The 14587-nt window shown below is 39.9% G+C and overlaps 1 protein-coding gene across 2 annotated transcripts; it reads left to right on the top strand.

The window, feature by feature from the left end:
• Positions 1-11837: 11837 nt before the first annotated feature.
• Positions 11838-13295, top strand: RPL3_1 (60S ribosomal protein L3; the record flags this gene model as incomplete). 2 transcript variants are annotated; one of them, XM_051211760.1, is made up of 5 exons in its annotated part: positions 11838-11859; positions 11905-12394; positions 12429-12795; positions 12828-13174; positions 13218-13295. In XM_051211760.1, exons 2-5 carry the CDS (start codon positions 12032-12034, stop codon positions 13260-13262), a joined length of 1122 nt encoding a protein of 373 aa, XP_051071858.1. In that variant the 5' UTR covers positions 11838-11859; positions 11905-12031. The 2 variants fall into 2 exon arrangements, with proteins under 2 accessions (XP_051071858.1, XP_035586566.2); XM_035729465.2 differs by having other exon boundaries at positions 11897-12394; positions 13218-13262.
• Between the last annotated feature and the right edge of the window lie 1292 nt (positions 13296-14587).

Below are 14587 nucleotides of genomic sequence, written 5' to 3'. Positions count from 1 at the left end.
CCTAACTTGTTCAGGAACGATTTTTTATGCTTCCTCAAAAGGTCTTCTGTCATTATGGTTCTCTTTGTTACACGAACTTTGGGAAGATCTGTGGGACTGTTTAAACTTTACATCGTACATATTTCGCTCAACGGAATATCCCACAGGTTAGTGTGCTGTCTAATCCGAATCATGTCTGTTCGTCGAAGAAAAGGTTCCTGTGGGGTAGCTTTTTTGGAATTCAACAAAGTATTTTGTCATCCCAACAAGCCTCAACATGTCTCTGGAGGCACTCTGAGCTCTGTGTTTAGTTGGCAATACTTGTAGACAGCCAGATTAAATTCCATGTTCGCTTAGATGTTAACATGCTATCTGTTGCTGTGCCCGATTGTATTCGAATTTGAACACCATCAATTAATAATTGCACATACCTTCTTTTACTCGCTATGCTTAATGCCAGTATGACACATACGGCTTAGATTCTTGTTTTGATACTGGTGAAGACGTTTCGACGGCTTTGATATAAAACTTTGGCTAGTTTGGAATGCTGCCTTATGTTAACCAACTTTATTGCGTATGGTACATCTATGATTTCTAAACCGGCAAATTCTTGAGAAATACCATGCACCACAATATCGACATTAAGTGGAAAATTTGAAAATATTTGAGTTATATGTATAACTCCTGATTTTATTTTGTCGTCGACCTGTCTTAATAGCAAAAAGAGTGGCTAGACAGCATCATAATTTTGGTTTTCTGAGTAGCTGTATCCTGTTTCAGTTTTATTAATCACTGAACTACAACAGTAACAGTGTTCAGAGTCAGCATCGACGGGAGAGTTCAGACTGAAAATGAACGATAAACATTTAAAATAATCTCTGGATAATACATTTAATGTAAATAATTCCGCTTGTAAATTTACTCTATCAGAGTACGGAGTGTGGTCTTTATCAGCTTCCGTAGTCAACAGTAGAAAGTTATGCCGGATACGAAATAGTGGAGTCTTGTAACAGCAAACAAATCCCCAAAATAAATTGTTCTGTAAGTCTTGGATATTGATTTCGCCCTCATTAGTTTTACTAAGCACACCTAGCTCAAGGCGCTTGGTCACTCATTTGCACCAGATCGCGAGCGGATACGCTGTGTTGCATATCTTCTAGAACCATTGGCTAGCACGATCAATCATCCTAGATACATCGATAGCCTCCGAAATATATTTGTAGAATTATTGTCTAGTTTGTTATTTGTACTGCTATAACACTAAACCTAATCCTAAAATTGTAGATTTTTCATGATATGACTACCTAATCCATGATATTTTTACTAGGCAATCCCAACGTTATCTAAACTGACTCGTCGTGTTGTGAGAGCTACAAGTATGGAGTTCAATATTTTTGAAGAGCGTATTTGGGCTGAGGATAAAATAATATATTTATTGCGAATATAGACGAGTTATGCTGAATGTCTACGCCTGTGGGTCTGAGCCATGCCATCCGATTGAACACAATTAATTATTCCCGCCTTCTCTATTGTTGGCCTTCTCTCGGAGTTAAATGTCGAGCATCTATTCTCCCGGTTATCTCATGTTCAGCTTTGATAATTGTGTGGTTAGGACCAATATCACTACATACATTCAAACCCCACTTCTGACCTCGGATTTGAGTAGGTTGGCATACTTCGATTATAAATGCGTTACTAGTAAAGGCGTTTCCAAAATCTGAATACTTGTGACATCTTTAGTGGTGATCCCGATTTGATCTGGTACACCAATTCGTAAACTGTAAGCCCGTTCCTTGTTGGAACAATATATATTATTCCCTATTTTTTATCTTCACATAATGTGATGTTTTGGTATTTTATTATTATTATTTCTCGTTCATTTCTATACTTTATATTTATCATGACTGAATAAAATCCTAAATTGTTTAAGATTACACTCTTTCGCGACCCTCATTTTAAATAATGCCATTTTGGTCTAATAATGTCGAGGCCTGATTCTGCTGCACAGAAGCTTACTCCCTCTGTGGTCCAGCATATGTGGTAAACGACCTCTTTCTAGCTAAATTTGAATCCTGGTCACGAAGGTACAAAAGCCTCATGAAAGGTGACTTTATTGCGCCCTCTACAAATTGGGGATGCTTAGAAGTAGGGTCAACGAAAACATCGTTTGATTACAAATAGTTGGGAACGACAGTCGCTCTAGCTTTACTGAAGCATGTTAGGGATTCCACTAGATATGACCTACAAAACTTCTGGTCTCACTTGGACTTATTCTTCACACACGATGATGATGTCAGTGAAGTAAATTTCGTCCCACGTATAAGGGGAAGTGAATATGTCGTCATTTCATTCGAGTTCATGGCTGATATTATCTGTCGAGCAGTTGAGCCAGCCCGTCCTAATATATGGAAGGCAGAAATGAAAGCGATCAATTCTACAATGTCGACTGAAAACCAGAAAGAGGACTCCTGTGCATCGGTGACAGAGATAAAGACTGATTTCCGGTAATTATACAATCACATAAGTGAACCATTTATATCCTGTATAGTTCCAAAGAAGAGAAAGTGCGCTTACCCTTAGATAAACTGAGATATCTGACGTTTACCAAGACATATGAAAAAATATTGGAAGGTCTCCATCAGTCTTCGCACAACAAATGCAATTGAATGCCACAGGTTGATGCGAACTAATTGCAAAATTACAATCCGGGCTGTTCAGCAAATATATGAAAGGCAGTTGGCTCAATCTATAATCAGGTAGCCGATGAGGCTGTTCTCGTACATAAATTACGCAAAAAGAATGCATTATAGGATTTCCAACTTAATTGCGGAGTAGAGTAGATCTCAGATAATAAGACAAAACTAGGAAAACACAAAAACCACGGAGAAATTTTCAGGACAGTTTTCACTTGGGAGATTCTTATTGATGAATGACTGGGTCCAGGTATAAAATCACAAAGCTGGCCGCTCACTATGGACTTTGACTGAGACAACTTACAGAAGGCTCTCAACACTTCAGACACGAAAAAACCAGCAAGACCGAGTGAACTAAACTCTAGAACTTTGAGATAAATTTTACAATATCCATAAAGACTCCGGTATTAAATCTGTCACTTCGCAAAGGTGTTACGTATGCACTGGAATGACACACAAAACAGGATCAAAATAACTATCGTCAAACTACAGACCTGTCAGCCCACCAGTATAATAGTTGAAACGCTGGAAAGAATAATCAAAAAAGCAATAACGACGTTCATGGAAACCGACAATTAGTTAAACAGCGAACAAGACGGTTCCAGGAAAGAATAACAAACCGTCTTTCAGTGAGCGAATTATGGAAAGAGACCAAAGATAATGAACGTTTTCCACGCAGACCTCAATAAAGCACTTGTTAAAAGGCCGAAAAATAGACTACTATTAAGGCTGGAATATCCTGGAATTGCCTGACCTCTTCTAAAGTAAATCAAGGATTACTTGGTAGGTCTTTGACAGAAAGTAAGAGCGAATTCCAAATGCTCATCCTGGGAACCAACATTTATTGAAATACTGCAGAGCACGGACATTTATCGAGTTAGATGTTAATGTGTTCACTACGTTACTTACAACCTTAGTGAGGTCCGGAATTGAAAACTGCGTTCAGGCTGCAAGCCCTTTTCAAAGGGTACTGAAATATCCTGAAAAATTTACAAGGGGCAGCTACCTGCTCAATTCCAGAATCCTGGAGTTTGCTATAGAAAAAGTGGCTTGAAATGCTGGAACTTTTAATGCTGTCCTGTTCCATATTGAGAAGTGATCTGATTTTCAATGTGTAGAATTCTAAGTAATGGTTTTGGACTAAATTTATCCTCCCGTTTACTTTCTTTTGAAACGGGACAACTACGAAGACATAGCGGGCGCATACAAAGCCAAAAATGGTCAGAATACTCTTGGCATACAGGTCTTCACACCGAGTCATCAAATCTCGTAACCTGTTACACGAATAAGTGCTGTCCGTTTCTTCAATTGAATCACTCAATAGAAGACAATAAACCCCCAGGAGCTTGCCAGAACAGGACTAACACAGCCTGTGAGCCATCTGTCCTCAATACATAAGTATGAAACTAAATTTCCGCGTGTTTGTAGGTTATATTTTCTTACTAGATATGCAACAGTTTTACCGACTTGTTTTGCGCTGCTTTTCCTACCTCGAACATGAAGTTCCCCAAAGTTCGTCTTCTTCCTGTGTTAGCCATCTCGCATTGATGCGTTGTGTATAACTGGCTGTTCTCGTCTTCAAAACAGCCGATCGTATTAGAGTGCCTCGATCCTTTGTCACTAAGTAGCCGAGTATCGTAGGCTCGTACTGAACCCTAGTCACAAGATACAGCAAAACTATCTTCCAGATAAGGAAGGGTAAAATAACACGATCATTCTGAATGACTTCCAACAAAATACGATTTATGTTAGGTGTTACTGGTTAAAGCGTTGTCATACTCTGAATACCTGTGGTATCTTCATTGATGAGCCCGATGTGAACAGTTTCCACGGAATCGACGTGATCTGGTACACAAACCGTAAACTATGAGTCTGTTTCTTTTTTGAATTCTGTATATTATTGCCTTATACTAATTTTTTATATATTGTGATATTTCTTCCCGTGTTTTATATAAATATATATATTTAACTCGTTCATTCCCGTACTTTATATATTGCTCCATGACGGAACAGACACTCAAGGTACTTTAGTTAACGACTATGTCCCCACTTTCGTTCTAACCAATGCCCTTCTGGCCGGACAACATTGAAGCCTGGTTCTGCTACGCAGAAGCCGACTTCCACGAGCACGGCTTGAACGACACACGTGCACAGTCCCTCGTAGTAGTCAAGGCACTACCACGCGAATTCAACATGTTCGTAACACCTAGCATATTTACTAGTGATGTTTCTGAACCCTACGAAACACTTAGACGATCTATCCTTAAACGCGGAGACCTAACCGATCGACAAAGGTTAGACCAACACGGTTCTGCAACTAACATGTTGCAAAGAATGAGAGAGGTTACCGGTCTGTAAGATCCAAACTAAGGTTTGGACTGATGGACAGCTGATTAGGTGGGTTAGATACGCGCCCTCGCCCGTTTGAAACCAAAACAAAGTAATTGGGTAAAATGACTGTTCTATAATTCATCATAAATTCAAATGTACATTATTACCTAAACAAATATGACCACTCAGCTATCCAACCAATAATTGTTCAATTGATCAAATCAACCACAACAAATAAATGTTATTCTATCCTGCCTGGATAAACCCGCACAGATTCTCTCAAAAGATAATATTTGGTTGCTTTATAACACAGAGTGTTTCCAATTCTGGAAGAGTGCCTCAATTCATAACCAAAAATGCACAATGCCAGGCAATATAGGTAAAGCAATCAAAGGGAGGAACAAACCAATATGGCTGCCGCCAAGACTAAGTATAAAGTAAAACAACATAAATGCAGTTCGGAAAGAAACATGGAGACTTGGTGAAGGCGTAACAAAAATAAAATCTATAATAAAATACAAATATTAACGATTCGAATATAATCAAAAAGTTAACAATGTACAACAGAGGGGATCAACAGGAACAAAGTGTAAGTATATACATGGAGGGATTTTCACACACATATAAAACATTCAAAACGGATCTTACGCGGTCAAAGAACCTTCTATGATGGCCTATTCAAACAACTTTTCTTAACCAAACTTCCTCAACAGGTGCAAGCTCTGCTGGTCTCGTTCCAAAACAACGCCTTAGACGAGCTGGCTGCATCTGCTGACCGCATCTTGGAAATCACCAAATCTTTTAATACCGACGTTTTTTAGTCAGAGCAAAGCCTCAAACGACCTGGAATGACATTACAGAGTTATGTCATACACTAACACGTTATCTTAATCTTCGTAACGACCGTAAACGGTCATACACCCCTCGAAGAAGCACTTCATCTAAGTGATCTGTCTCTAGACCACGAGAGACGGTTAATCCCGACTGGTGCTGGTATCATAACCAGTATGGAAAGTCCTCCAGAAATTTCAGAAAACCCTGCATTTCGCCCAACTCAAAATCGACCGACACGAAAAACAAGTCGGGAAACTTCCCAGCCGGCACGCTTTTGCAGCAACCCTAGCCGGTGAATTTAGCCGTCTGTTGTAACGAAATTTCGCTACCTCGTCAATACTGGCGCAGAACTTAGCGTTCTCCCAGCTAATTCTAACGATCGGCTTCAGGAATCGGTTTTAAATCTACAGGCGGGAAACACAAAGCCTATCACCACATACGGTAAAAAGTACGTTTACCTTAACGGGGTTTACGCCCTAATACACTGAATTTTTGTTGTTGCAGATGTTTCTATGCCAATAATTGGTATAGACCTTCTACAGCACTACAATCTAATAATCGATACGCGCAAACGAAGGCTAGTAGACGAAACACTAATTTATCTGTTTGTGTGACTTTTCTGGTTGCAGATTATCTCTAGTCACAATTAAGCACACGATAGACCCATTCTATCAACCACTACTCGATAAGTATTCTGGGATATACCAAACACAACCGAAATTGCCGTGTGCAACCAATAACGTTACACATCACATCACGACTACAGGACCATCTGTATTCTCTAAAGCACGACGACTGGCTCCCGAAAAACTAAGGTTGGCGAAAAATGAATTCGACCACACGATAGACTTAGGTGTCATAAGACCGTCAGACAGCCCATGAGCATCTCCGTTGCACATGGTCCCTAAAAAGGACAGTAACGATTAGCATCCAACTGGTGACAATCAGCGATTGAATGCAAAAACCATTCCCGATCGTTACCCGTCTCCCTACATTCACGATTTGACAGCTACCTTGAAAGGTACAACTGTCTTTTCGAAAATCGACTTGGTTAAATCGTATAACCAAATCCCTATGGCTACTGACGACATACCAAAAACAGCTATCATAACTCCCTTCGGACTCTACGAATTTTTGCGAATGCCTTTCGGCCTAAGGAACGCTGCTTAAACTTTCCAAAGATTCATAGACAATATTTTCGAGGTCTCAACTTCGTACATGTGTATGTTGATGACTGCCTAATAGCAAGTCCGGACAGAAAACCGCATCTTAAGCATCTGGATCTTGTTTTCGACCGACTACAAAAACATGGCATTACTGTAAACGTTCAGAAATGCCAATTCGGAACCGACTCGTTAGACTTCCTAGGACACATTATTGATGGGCAAGGCATCCGACCTCTCAAAACCGACCATCATCAAGCAATTACGCACGTTTTTATAGACGGTTCATACCGAAATGCGAGTCACTTATGAAACCGCTAACCGACCAACTTCGTGGAAATGCGAAATCCATCAATCTAGGGGACACCGAGCGAAAAGCATTCTCCACAATTAAGGAACTTAACGCTTAAGCAACGATACTTGAACATCAGGACACTGAAGCACCCATTAGTAACTCAGTAGATGCATACGACTCAGCAATCGCTGAAGTCATACAACAATGTATTAACTACTCCCAGCAACCTTTGGCATCTTCAATATTTCCACCGATGAAGGCAGTCATTTGGCAAAGTTGGATCACGTTTTTCAGAGGACACCAAAATTTTCCCCATTGCATCTAGAACTACGGATATCGTAAATCGAATACAGCGACTGAATGAAGTTTCACGCTCTACTGAATAAGAGTCAAGTATGTAAGTTTTGTTCTTGCAAGTAGGTCTGTGAAAATGATGAGAGATGTAAATTTAGTATATAAATCTCTCTGGACATATTGTTAGTTACGAGTAATACAAGGATGAGAACTATCACCTTCGCACCACCACTAGAAAGGAAAACGTTCGTGTCATCAGAAAAAATGAACAACTCTCCGCTTTGATACGCAGTAAATATATATCTCATATTTAGCAAATAATACCACAGATATTGTTGACTTCTTTCAAGCCGACGCCTTAGAAGAAACGGGACGAAACTCATCGTATGACATGGTTGACTAGTTTAATAACAACCGATATTAGGAAGGCGAAGTCTAATTCATATAAGAGAAGATAATCAACCATTGTAAGCTCTTGTGAACCACTATTAACACACTTCCGGTCACTAGGTTCTCAATGAGAAGGAAAAACAGAACGGAGCACTAATTTTTAACATTTTATCCACCAGAAGGTAGCGTGGTTTCGTAAAACGGAATGGAAATCAGTTAAAGAGAAATTTTGCAGTATTAACCCAAAAGAACCGAATTTCAATGTCCTTGGAAAAACGATGTTACGTGTGGCTTCTCATTGCCTTCGTTGCTCGTTTCCTGATTCTTGGTAATATGAAGTTTAAAATTCCTCTTTCGGATACGTTAGTCTGCTTACTCAAGTTCACTTGCTGCTCTAAGGTGCGTTGCAAAGTAAACATTTGCCAAACGCACCCTGTAAGGTTACTTCGTGTTACTTATGAACGAAAATCGGAAAGAAAAGAAGCCCATTTTTGCTAAGTCTATCAGTCCTGATTACATTTGACCTCTAAAACTATCTTTCAGGATCACACACACAACCAAACAAGTGTGTTAAAACGCAGTAGGAATCAAAAGCTTGTGCATTTTAGAGGCTTCGGCAGAACATTTTAGGGCATAACTATGAGTGGCAATTAAACGAACTAAATTCCTGGTTTTATTATGGCATTAATGCTACGGGTTTATTTGCTGAACAATAAAACGTTATGACGATCTCCCGACGTTTGTTGTTATTTCTCAGTTGTCATTATCATCATATCTCTAATTTCTGCATATTTATCAAAATCAAAGCTATCCTGCTTAATTCTCATCCAGATACAATTTTCATATTACCTATACATCTCTGATAATAACGCAAATTCCTTATAGTGCTTGAATTTTCAAACGATTGGGGATGTAATACATCACTGTTTTTCAGTAAGCTACTTGTTATAACTGTGACTGCTGATTATGGAGCGCAGAGAATTATCGATCGGACCAAAGACGCGTAAATACGTGGGAACAACCTAGAGTTCTGATTGGCCCTGCTTTCTGTCTGGCCCATCCAGTTGAGTCCAGAACGCAAGTCTCAGCCTCTGAGATATGAATCATTATATTTCAAACATACTCTGTTTATATACCAATCAAGCAGACCACAACGTACCATAAAATAGAAAATAACATTTGTACAATATTTGGCCAACAGACAAATGATACGTGAAATAAGTATTGATCAGTAGGAAAATGACACGTGAAATAAATAATTGACCAATAAGAAATGATACCATCTCAAGCCCGAAGGATAGCGTTAGACTTAACAGAATAATTTTTCTTCGTTGTATCGTGGAGCTGTTTCATATTTCCTTCCCTTGCAGCTTTTTCTGCCGTCGTTGCTAGTTCTTCCACGTATTTCTTCTTGTCGGCTCTAATGCTCCTCTTCACTTGCTTGTTTGCTTCTGTGTATTCAGCTTGTGCTCGGACTTTCTCTGCTCGTGTTCGGTTGTTGTTAATTGCTACCTTCTTGTTCTTCCTTTCTTTGATCTTGTCCAGTGTTTCTATAGAGATCCATTCCTTATGATGGTGTTTCTTTAGGCCCAGAGCCTCTTGACAAGTTGAAGTTAATGCTTCTTTGATACCTTTCCAGTTTTCCTCCATAGTAGTTTCTTCTTCCTTCAGTAGATCTTGTAAGGCTTGGAACCTGTCGTTGAGAGCTATCTTGAATTCACTGAGTCTGTCAATATCTCGAAGGAAGGCCGTATTGAACCTTTGTAGTGCTGTGTGTCCAGTTGTCCAGTTCTTCTTCAGCTTCAGTTTTAAATTGGCTACAACTAGGTGGTGATCTGAACCTATGTCAGCACCTCTCCTGGTTCTCACATCTTGCATTGTCCTTCGGAATTTTTTGTTGATGCAAATATGATCTATCTGGTTCTCTGTAGTGTGGTCCTCTGAGATCCATGTAGCTTTGTGTATACGCTTGTGTGGAAATATTGTTCCCCCTATGACCAATTTGTAGAATGCACACAAATTTGCAAATCTTTCTCCATTTTCGTTTCTCTGTCCCAGGCCATGTTGTCCCATAATATCTTCATATCCGATGTTGTCTATTCCGACTTTGGCATTTAGACCCCCCATTAGAATGGTGAGGTCCTTTCTTGGGCATTTCTCTATGATTGATTGCAGCCGCTCGTAGAATTGATCTTTAATGTCGTCGTTGCTATCATTGGTGTGTGCATAACATTGGATAATATTCATTAAGATCTCCTCCTTCTTTGTTTTGAATGACGCTTTGATGATTCTGGATCCATGAGACTCCCATCCTACAAGTGCATTTCGTGCTACTTTGGACAGCATTAGAGCGACTCTCTGAGTGTGTGGAGCATTTTCCTCTTCGTGACCGGAGTATAGCAACATCTCTCCCGTAGCTAGTCTTTTCTGTCCAACTTGGGTCCAGTGGGTTTCGCTGATTCCCAGTACTGCCAAGTTGTATCTCCTCATTTCCGTTGCTATTTGACTGACGCAGTTTAGTGTTTTCCTCACTTTGTGTCCTATCCACTTCCAGCGCTTCTTCCTGATTTCTTCCTCCACTGGGATCTGGTTTGTTCTCTCCCATAGTTGGTTGTTGCTAATAGTGTCCGGCCAACGGATCCAAAGTATTTTGCGTAGACAACTGTTAATAAACACCTTTATCTTCTGGATGATGGCTTTCGTAGTTCTCCAAGTTTCCGCTCCATACGGTAGAACTGTCTTGACAATTTGTGTTGAAAATTCTGACCTTGGTGTTGGTTGACAGTTGTTTTGAGTTCCAGATGTTCTTCAGTTGTAAATATGCTGCTCTTGCTTTACCGATCCGCGCCTTCACATTTGCATCAGATCCACCGTGTTCATCAATGATGCTGCCCAAATATGTAAAGGTCTTTACATCTTCCAAATCGTCTCCGTCAATTGTGATTGGATTGGTGCATTCTGTGTTGTATCGGAGAATCTTGTCTTTCTTTTTGTGTATATTGAGACCTACTGGCGCTGAGGCTGCTACTACACTGGTCGTTTTCTCCTGCATTTGTTGTTTCGTTTGCGATAGGAGGGCCAGATCATCTGCGAAGTCTAGATCGTCCAGCTGCATCCTAGATGTCCATCGTATCCCGTGTTTCCCTTCATTTGTTGACGTCTTCATGGTCCAGTCGATCACCAGGAAAAAGATAAAGGGTGAGAAAATTTTTTTGGTTAGCGTTTTTTAGCGAGTTATTTTTCTACGGGATGGGGTCGCTAACCCCATGCCCAACCCTCCTCCTTTCTCCGGGCTTGGGAACTGCAGTAACCCCGGAGGGACTCCAGGCGGAGTTATAGTGAACCGAAGGTGCTCTAAGTTCGTCGACTGGCTTCGTTAGAAAGCATCGTCTGATAGCTTAATTCCTAGTCCTTCGAATTTCGATTTGGACTCATAAAACTCCTATAAGATCATACATCTTGTGGTAAAATGTAACGAGCAGTTCATGTTAATAAAATTTCACTGATCACAGTGCTACATGGATGTGGTTAAATAAGACATGACCGAAATATGTAGCAATTCAGTTACTCATTTTTTATTCCGTAGTAGTGACCAAACAACGGTAAACTAATGCTAATTCTTACTTGCATGTATTAAGTGAAGGTTCCAGACTGAAGAATTTCAAGTGTACATTTAGAGCACACAACAGTGAAAGGCAAGTTGTTCAGAAAAGGTACTTTAAAGATAGGGAGAATTTAGGATAACCGACAGAATACCTCTGAAACTATCAAGTTTCTAAGATTTAGAAGTCAATTTGTGGATACATTGGACAACATTCAATATTGTGCAGCTGTGTTTTTGTCTGCTGATTGGCGCTCACAGATAGCGTGTTCGGACATGGTAAGTCGCTTGTTGTCATCAGTTCATCATTTTGTAGTCACACAGGAAATTCTCTGCTCCGCGTCACGGTTCTCTCGGGTTTACACCTAAAAAGCGTTGTCGACGCATCCGAGGGAAATGCAAGGCATTCCCACGGGACAGAAGATCTCTTCCACCTCATCTGACTGCTTTCATGGGATATAAAGCAGGAATGACTCACATTGTTCGTGAAGTTGATCGACCTGGATCCAAGGTTCATAAGCGTGAGGTTGTTGAACCAGTAACTATAATGGAGTGCCCACCTATGGTAATCGTTGGGATGGTTGGGTACGCACCAACTGCCAAGGGTTTAAGGACTTTTAAGACTGTCTGGGCAGAACATCTTACTGAAGAATTCAAACGTCGGTTTTACAAAGATTGGTGCAAGTCTAAGAAAAGAGCTTTCCTTAAATCCTCCAAGAAATGGTTATGTGAAGCAGGCCTTGCACAGATAAAGCGTGATCTGAAAAAAATCAAAAAGTATTGTACGGTTGTTCGAGCGATTGCACACACACAGGTAATCCTAATAAATACTCATTAAACTCTATTAGATGCGCCTGATGAAACATCGTCAGAAGAAGTCACATATCATGGAAATCCAAGTAAATGGTGGGACTATTTCACAGAAGGTCGATTGGATTCGCCAGCATTTCGAGAAGCAGATATCTGTTTCAAACGTGTTTTCGCAAGATGAAATGATTGATGTTATAGGTGTCACCAAAGGTAAAGGTTTTAAAGGCGTTACTTCTCGCTGGCACACCAAAAAGCTTCCTCGAAAAACCCACAAAGGTTTGCGTAAAGTAGCTTGTATTGGTGCGTGGCATCCTGCACGTGTAGCAAGATCAGTTGCTAGGGCTGGTCAAAAGGGTTACTTCCACAGAACAGAGTTAAACAAGAAGATCTACAGAATTGGAATGGGTAAGTTTCAAATATTTTATATTTTCTGGTAGGTTTACAAGCTCAACTAGAGGTTGCGAAGGCAGAAGCCTCTAAGGATGATAAAGATAAAAATGCAGTACCTAAACCTAAAGGTAATGCGTCCACAGAGTTCGACTTAACGGCTAAAAACATCACCCCTATGGGTGGTTTCCCACACTACGGTGAAGTCAGGAACGATTACGTCATGATCAAGGGTTGCTGTATGGGACCCAGGAAGCGTGTCATAACACTTAGGAAAACATTGATTCCTCAAGTTAAGACACGATCAAAGGAGAAGATTGTCCTGAAATTTATCGACACATCATCCAAGTTTGGTCATGGTCGGTTCCAGACTCGTGCGGAAAAACAGGCTACTATGGTGAGTCTTTCGAAATATTCGTGTATAAACTTTGTAATTTCAGGGTCCCTTGAAAAAGTGTCTAGGACGCGCGAAGGTCGTCGCATAAATGTGATTCCCTACAATAAAATTATGGTAGAAATCGTTTCTTCTTATTGCGCTATATCAACAAATTGGGTCCATTTTTTATCTAAACTCCGTAAACTGGCGATTTGTATGACGGACAGTGCTGTGTTGTCGCAAGTTAATTGTGTGCGTAACTTACCTACTTTACTTATATACGATGGCCGGTATTTTGAATAAAAAGAATGCTTATTATTATGTTATAATCCGTCCGATATTCATTTACTATCGATCAGTGAGTTAAGTCTTTCAAAGAGAAAATGTTTTTTAAGATGAAAATTTCGAGTCTTTTCTACAGTCTTGAAAGTGTCTTTAACTTAAGTGTTATTACGATTATTACTAACACAAAAAAATAAGCCGAGAAATGCTAACGCCAATGCTTATGTAGTCCCCGTGTCGAGCTTGACACAGTACTCCTAGAACGCTTGGTTAATATATACGTAGTGCGGTGGTTGATCACTATAGATTTATTGTGAAAATGTTTTTGTTTGTACACGGTACAGGTTTCTTCAAAGCATCCGTGTTTAGAACCCTCCATTTATTGATTAGTCATTTCGTGTTTATACTCAAGCGAGTTGTATGTTGAAGTACTAAGCCTAGTTGGGTTAATACACACTGGCGAAACGAGGTTTAATAATAAGGTAATTGTATGCTGCTTACGTGATGGTCTCACTAATTGTCTCGTTCTGTGTAGGAACCCCGGCTGCTACCACTTTATCCGTATAATTTCATCGTAAATAATTCAGTCAGAAACGTATGACGTTAAGCCTAACATTCAATACTTCGATGATATGAAAGTAGTAATCTATGACTAAGTAGGTGGGTGGCAAAAATACCGTGGAAGGTAGGGTAATGGAAGTTGCAAAATATTAAAAAAGACACTAGTCGAAGTTATGTTATGGTATACTCAATCAAGATAGGTATATGATAAGGACTAGTTCTCATAATATTATTCTAACGTGATAACTAATTAACGGCAATTGTTCTCTTAGAAGTCGACTGCGATGGGGCTTGTGATCTGGACCTCGATAAAGTTATCTTCCGCTCTTCCTGCATGGATGTCTTCATTTGGTAATGTTGAAGATAATAAGGTGGAAGTGTGTCGTTATTCTTTGAGGATTCGATAAGGTTTGCTTTTTAGTTTTCTAAAAACTGGGTTGCTGTGCTTTTTCTCGTTAACTACTAATGCTTTCGCCCGAGTCTTACTAGATTATGAGTGACTGTCCGTGATTGAGTACTAGTTCATATGTTTTGGTTGTTCATTTGGAAATTGGAGATTTTGAGTAACATGGCTTGAAAACCATCGCACTG

The sequence above is a fragment of the Schistosoma haematobium genome, chromosome ZW, assembly GCF_000699445.3.
Source record: "Schistosoma haematobium chromosome ZW, whole genome shotgun sequence".
NCBI classification, from domain to species: Eukaryota; Metazoa; Platyhelminthes; class Trematoda; order Strigeidida; family Schistosomatidae; genus Schistosoma; species Schistosoma haematobium.
Note: the sequence above shows the minus strand (reverse complement) of the source record. Positions and strands in the feature narration are given on the sequence as shown.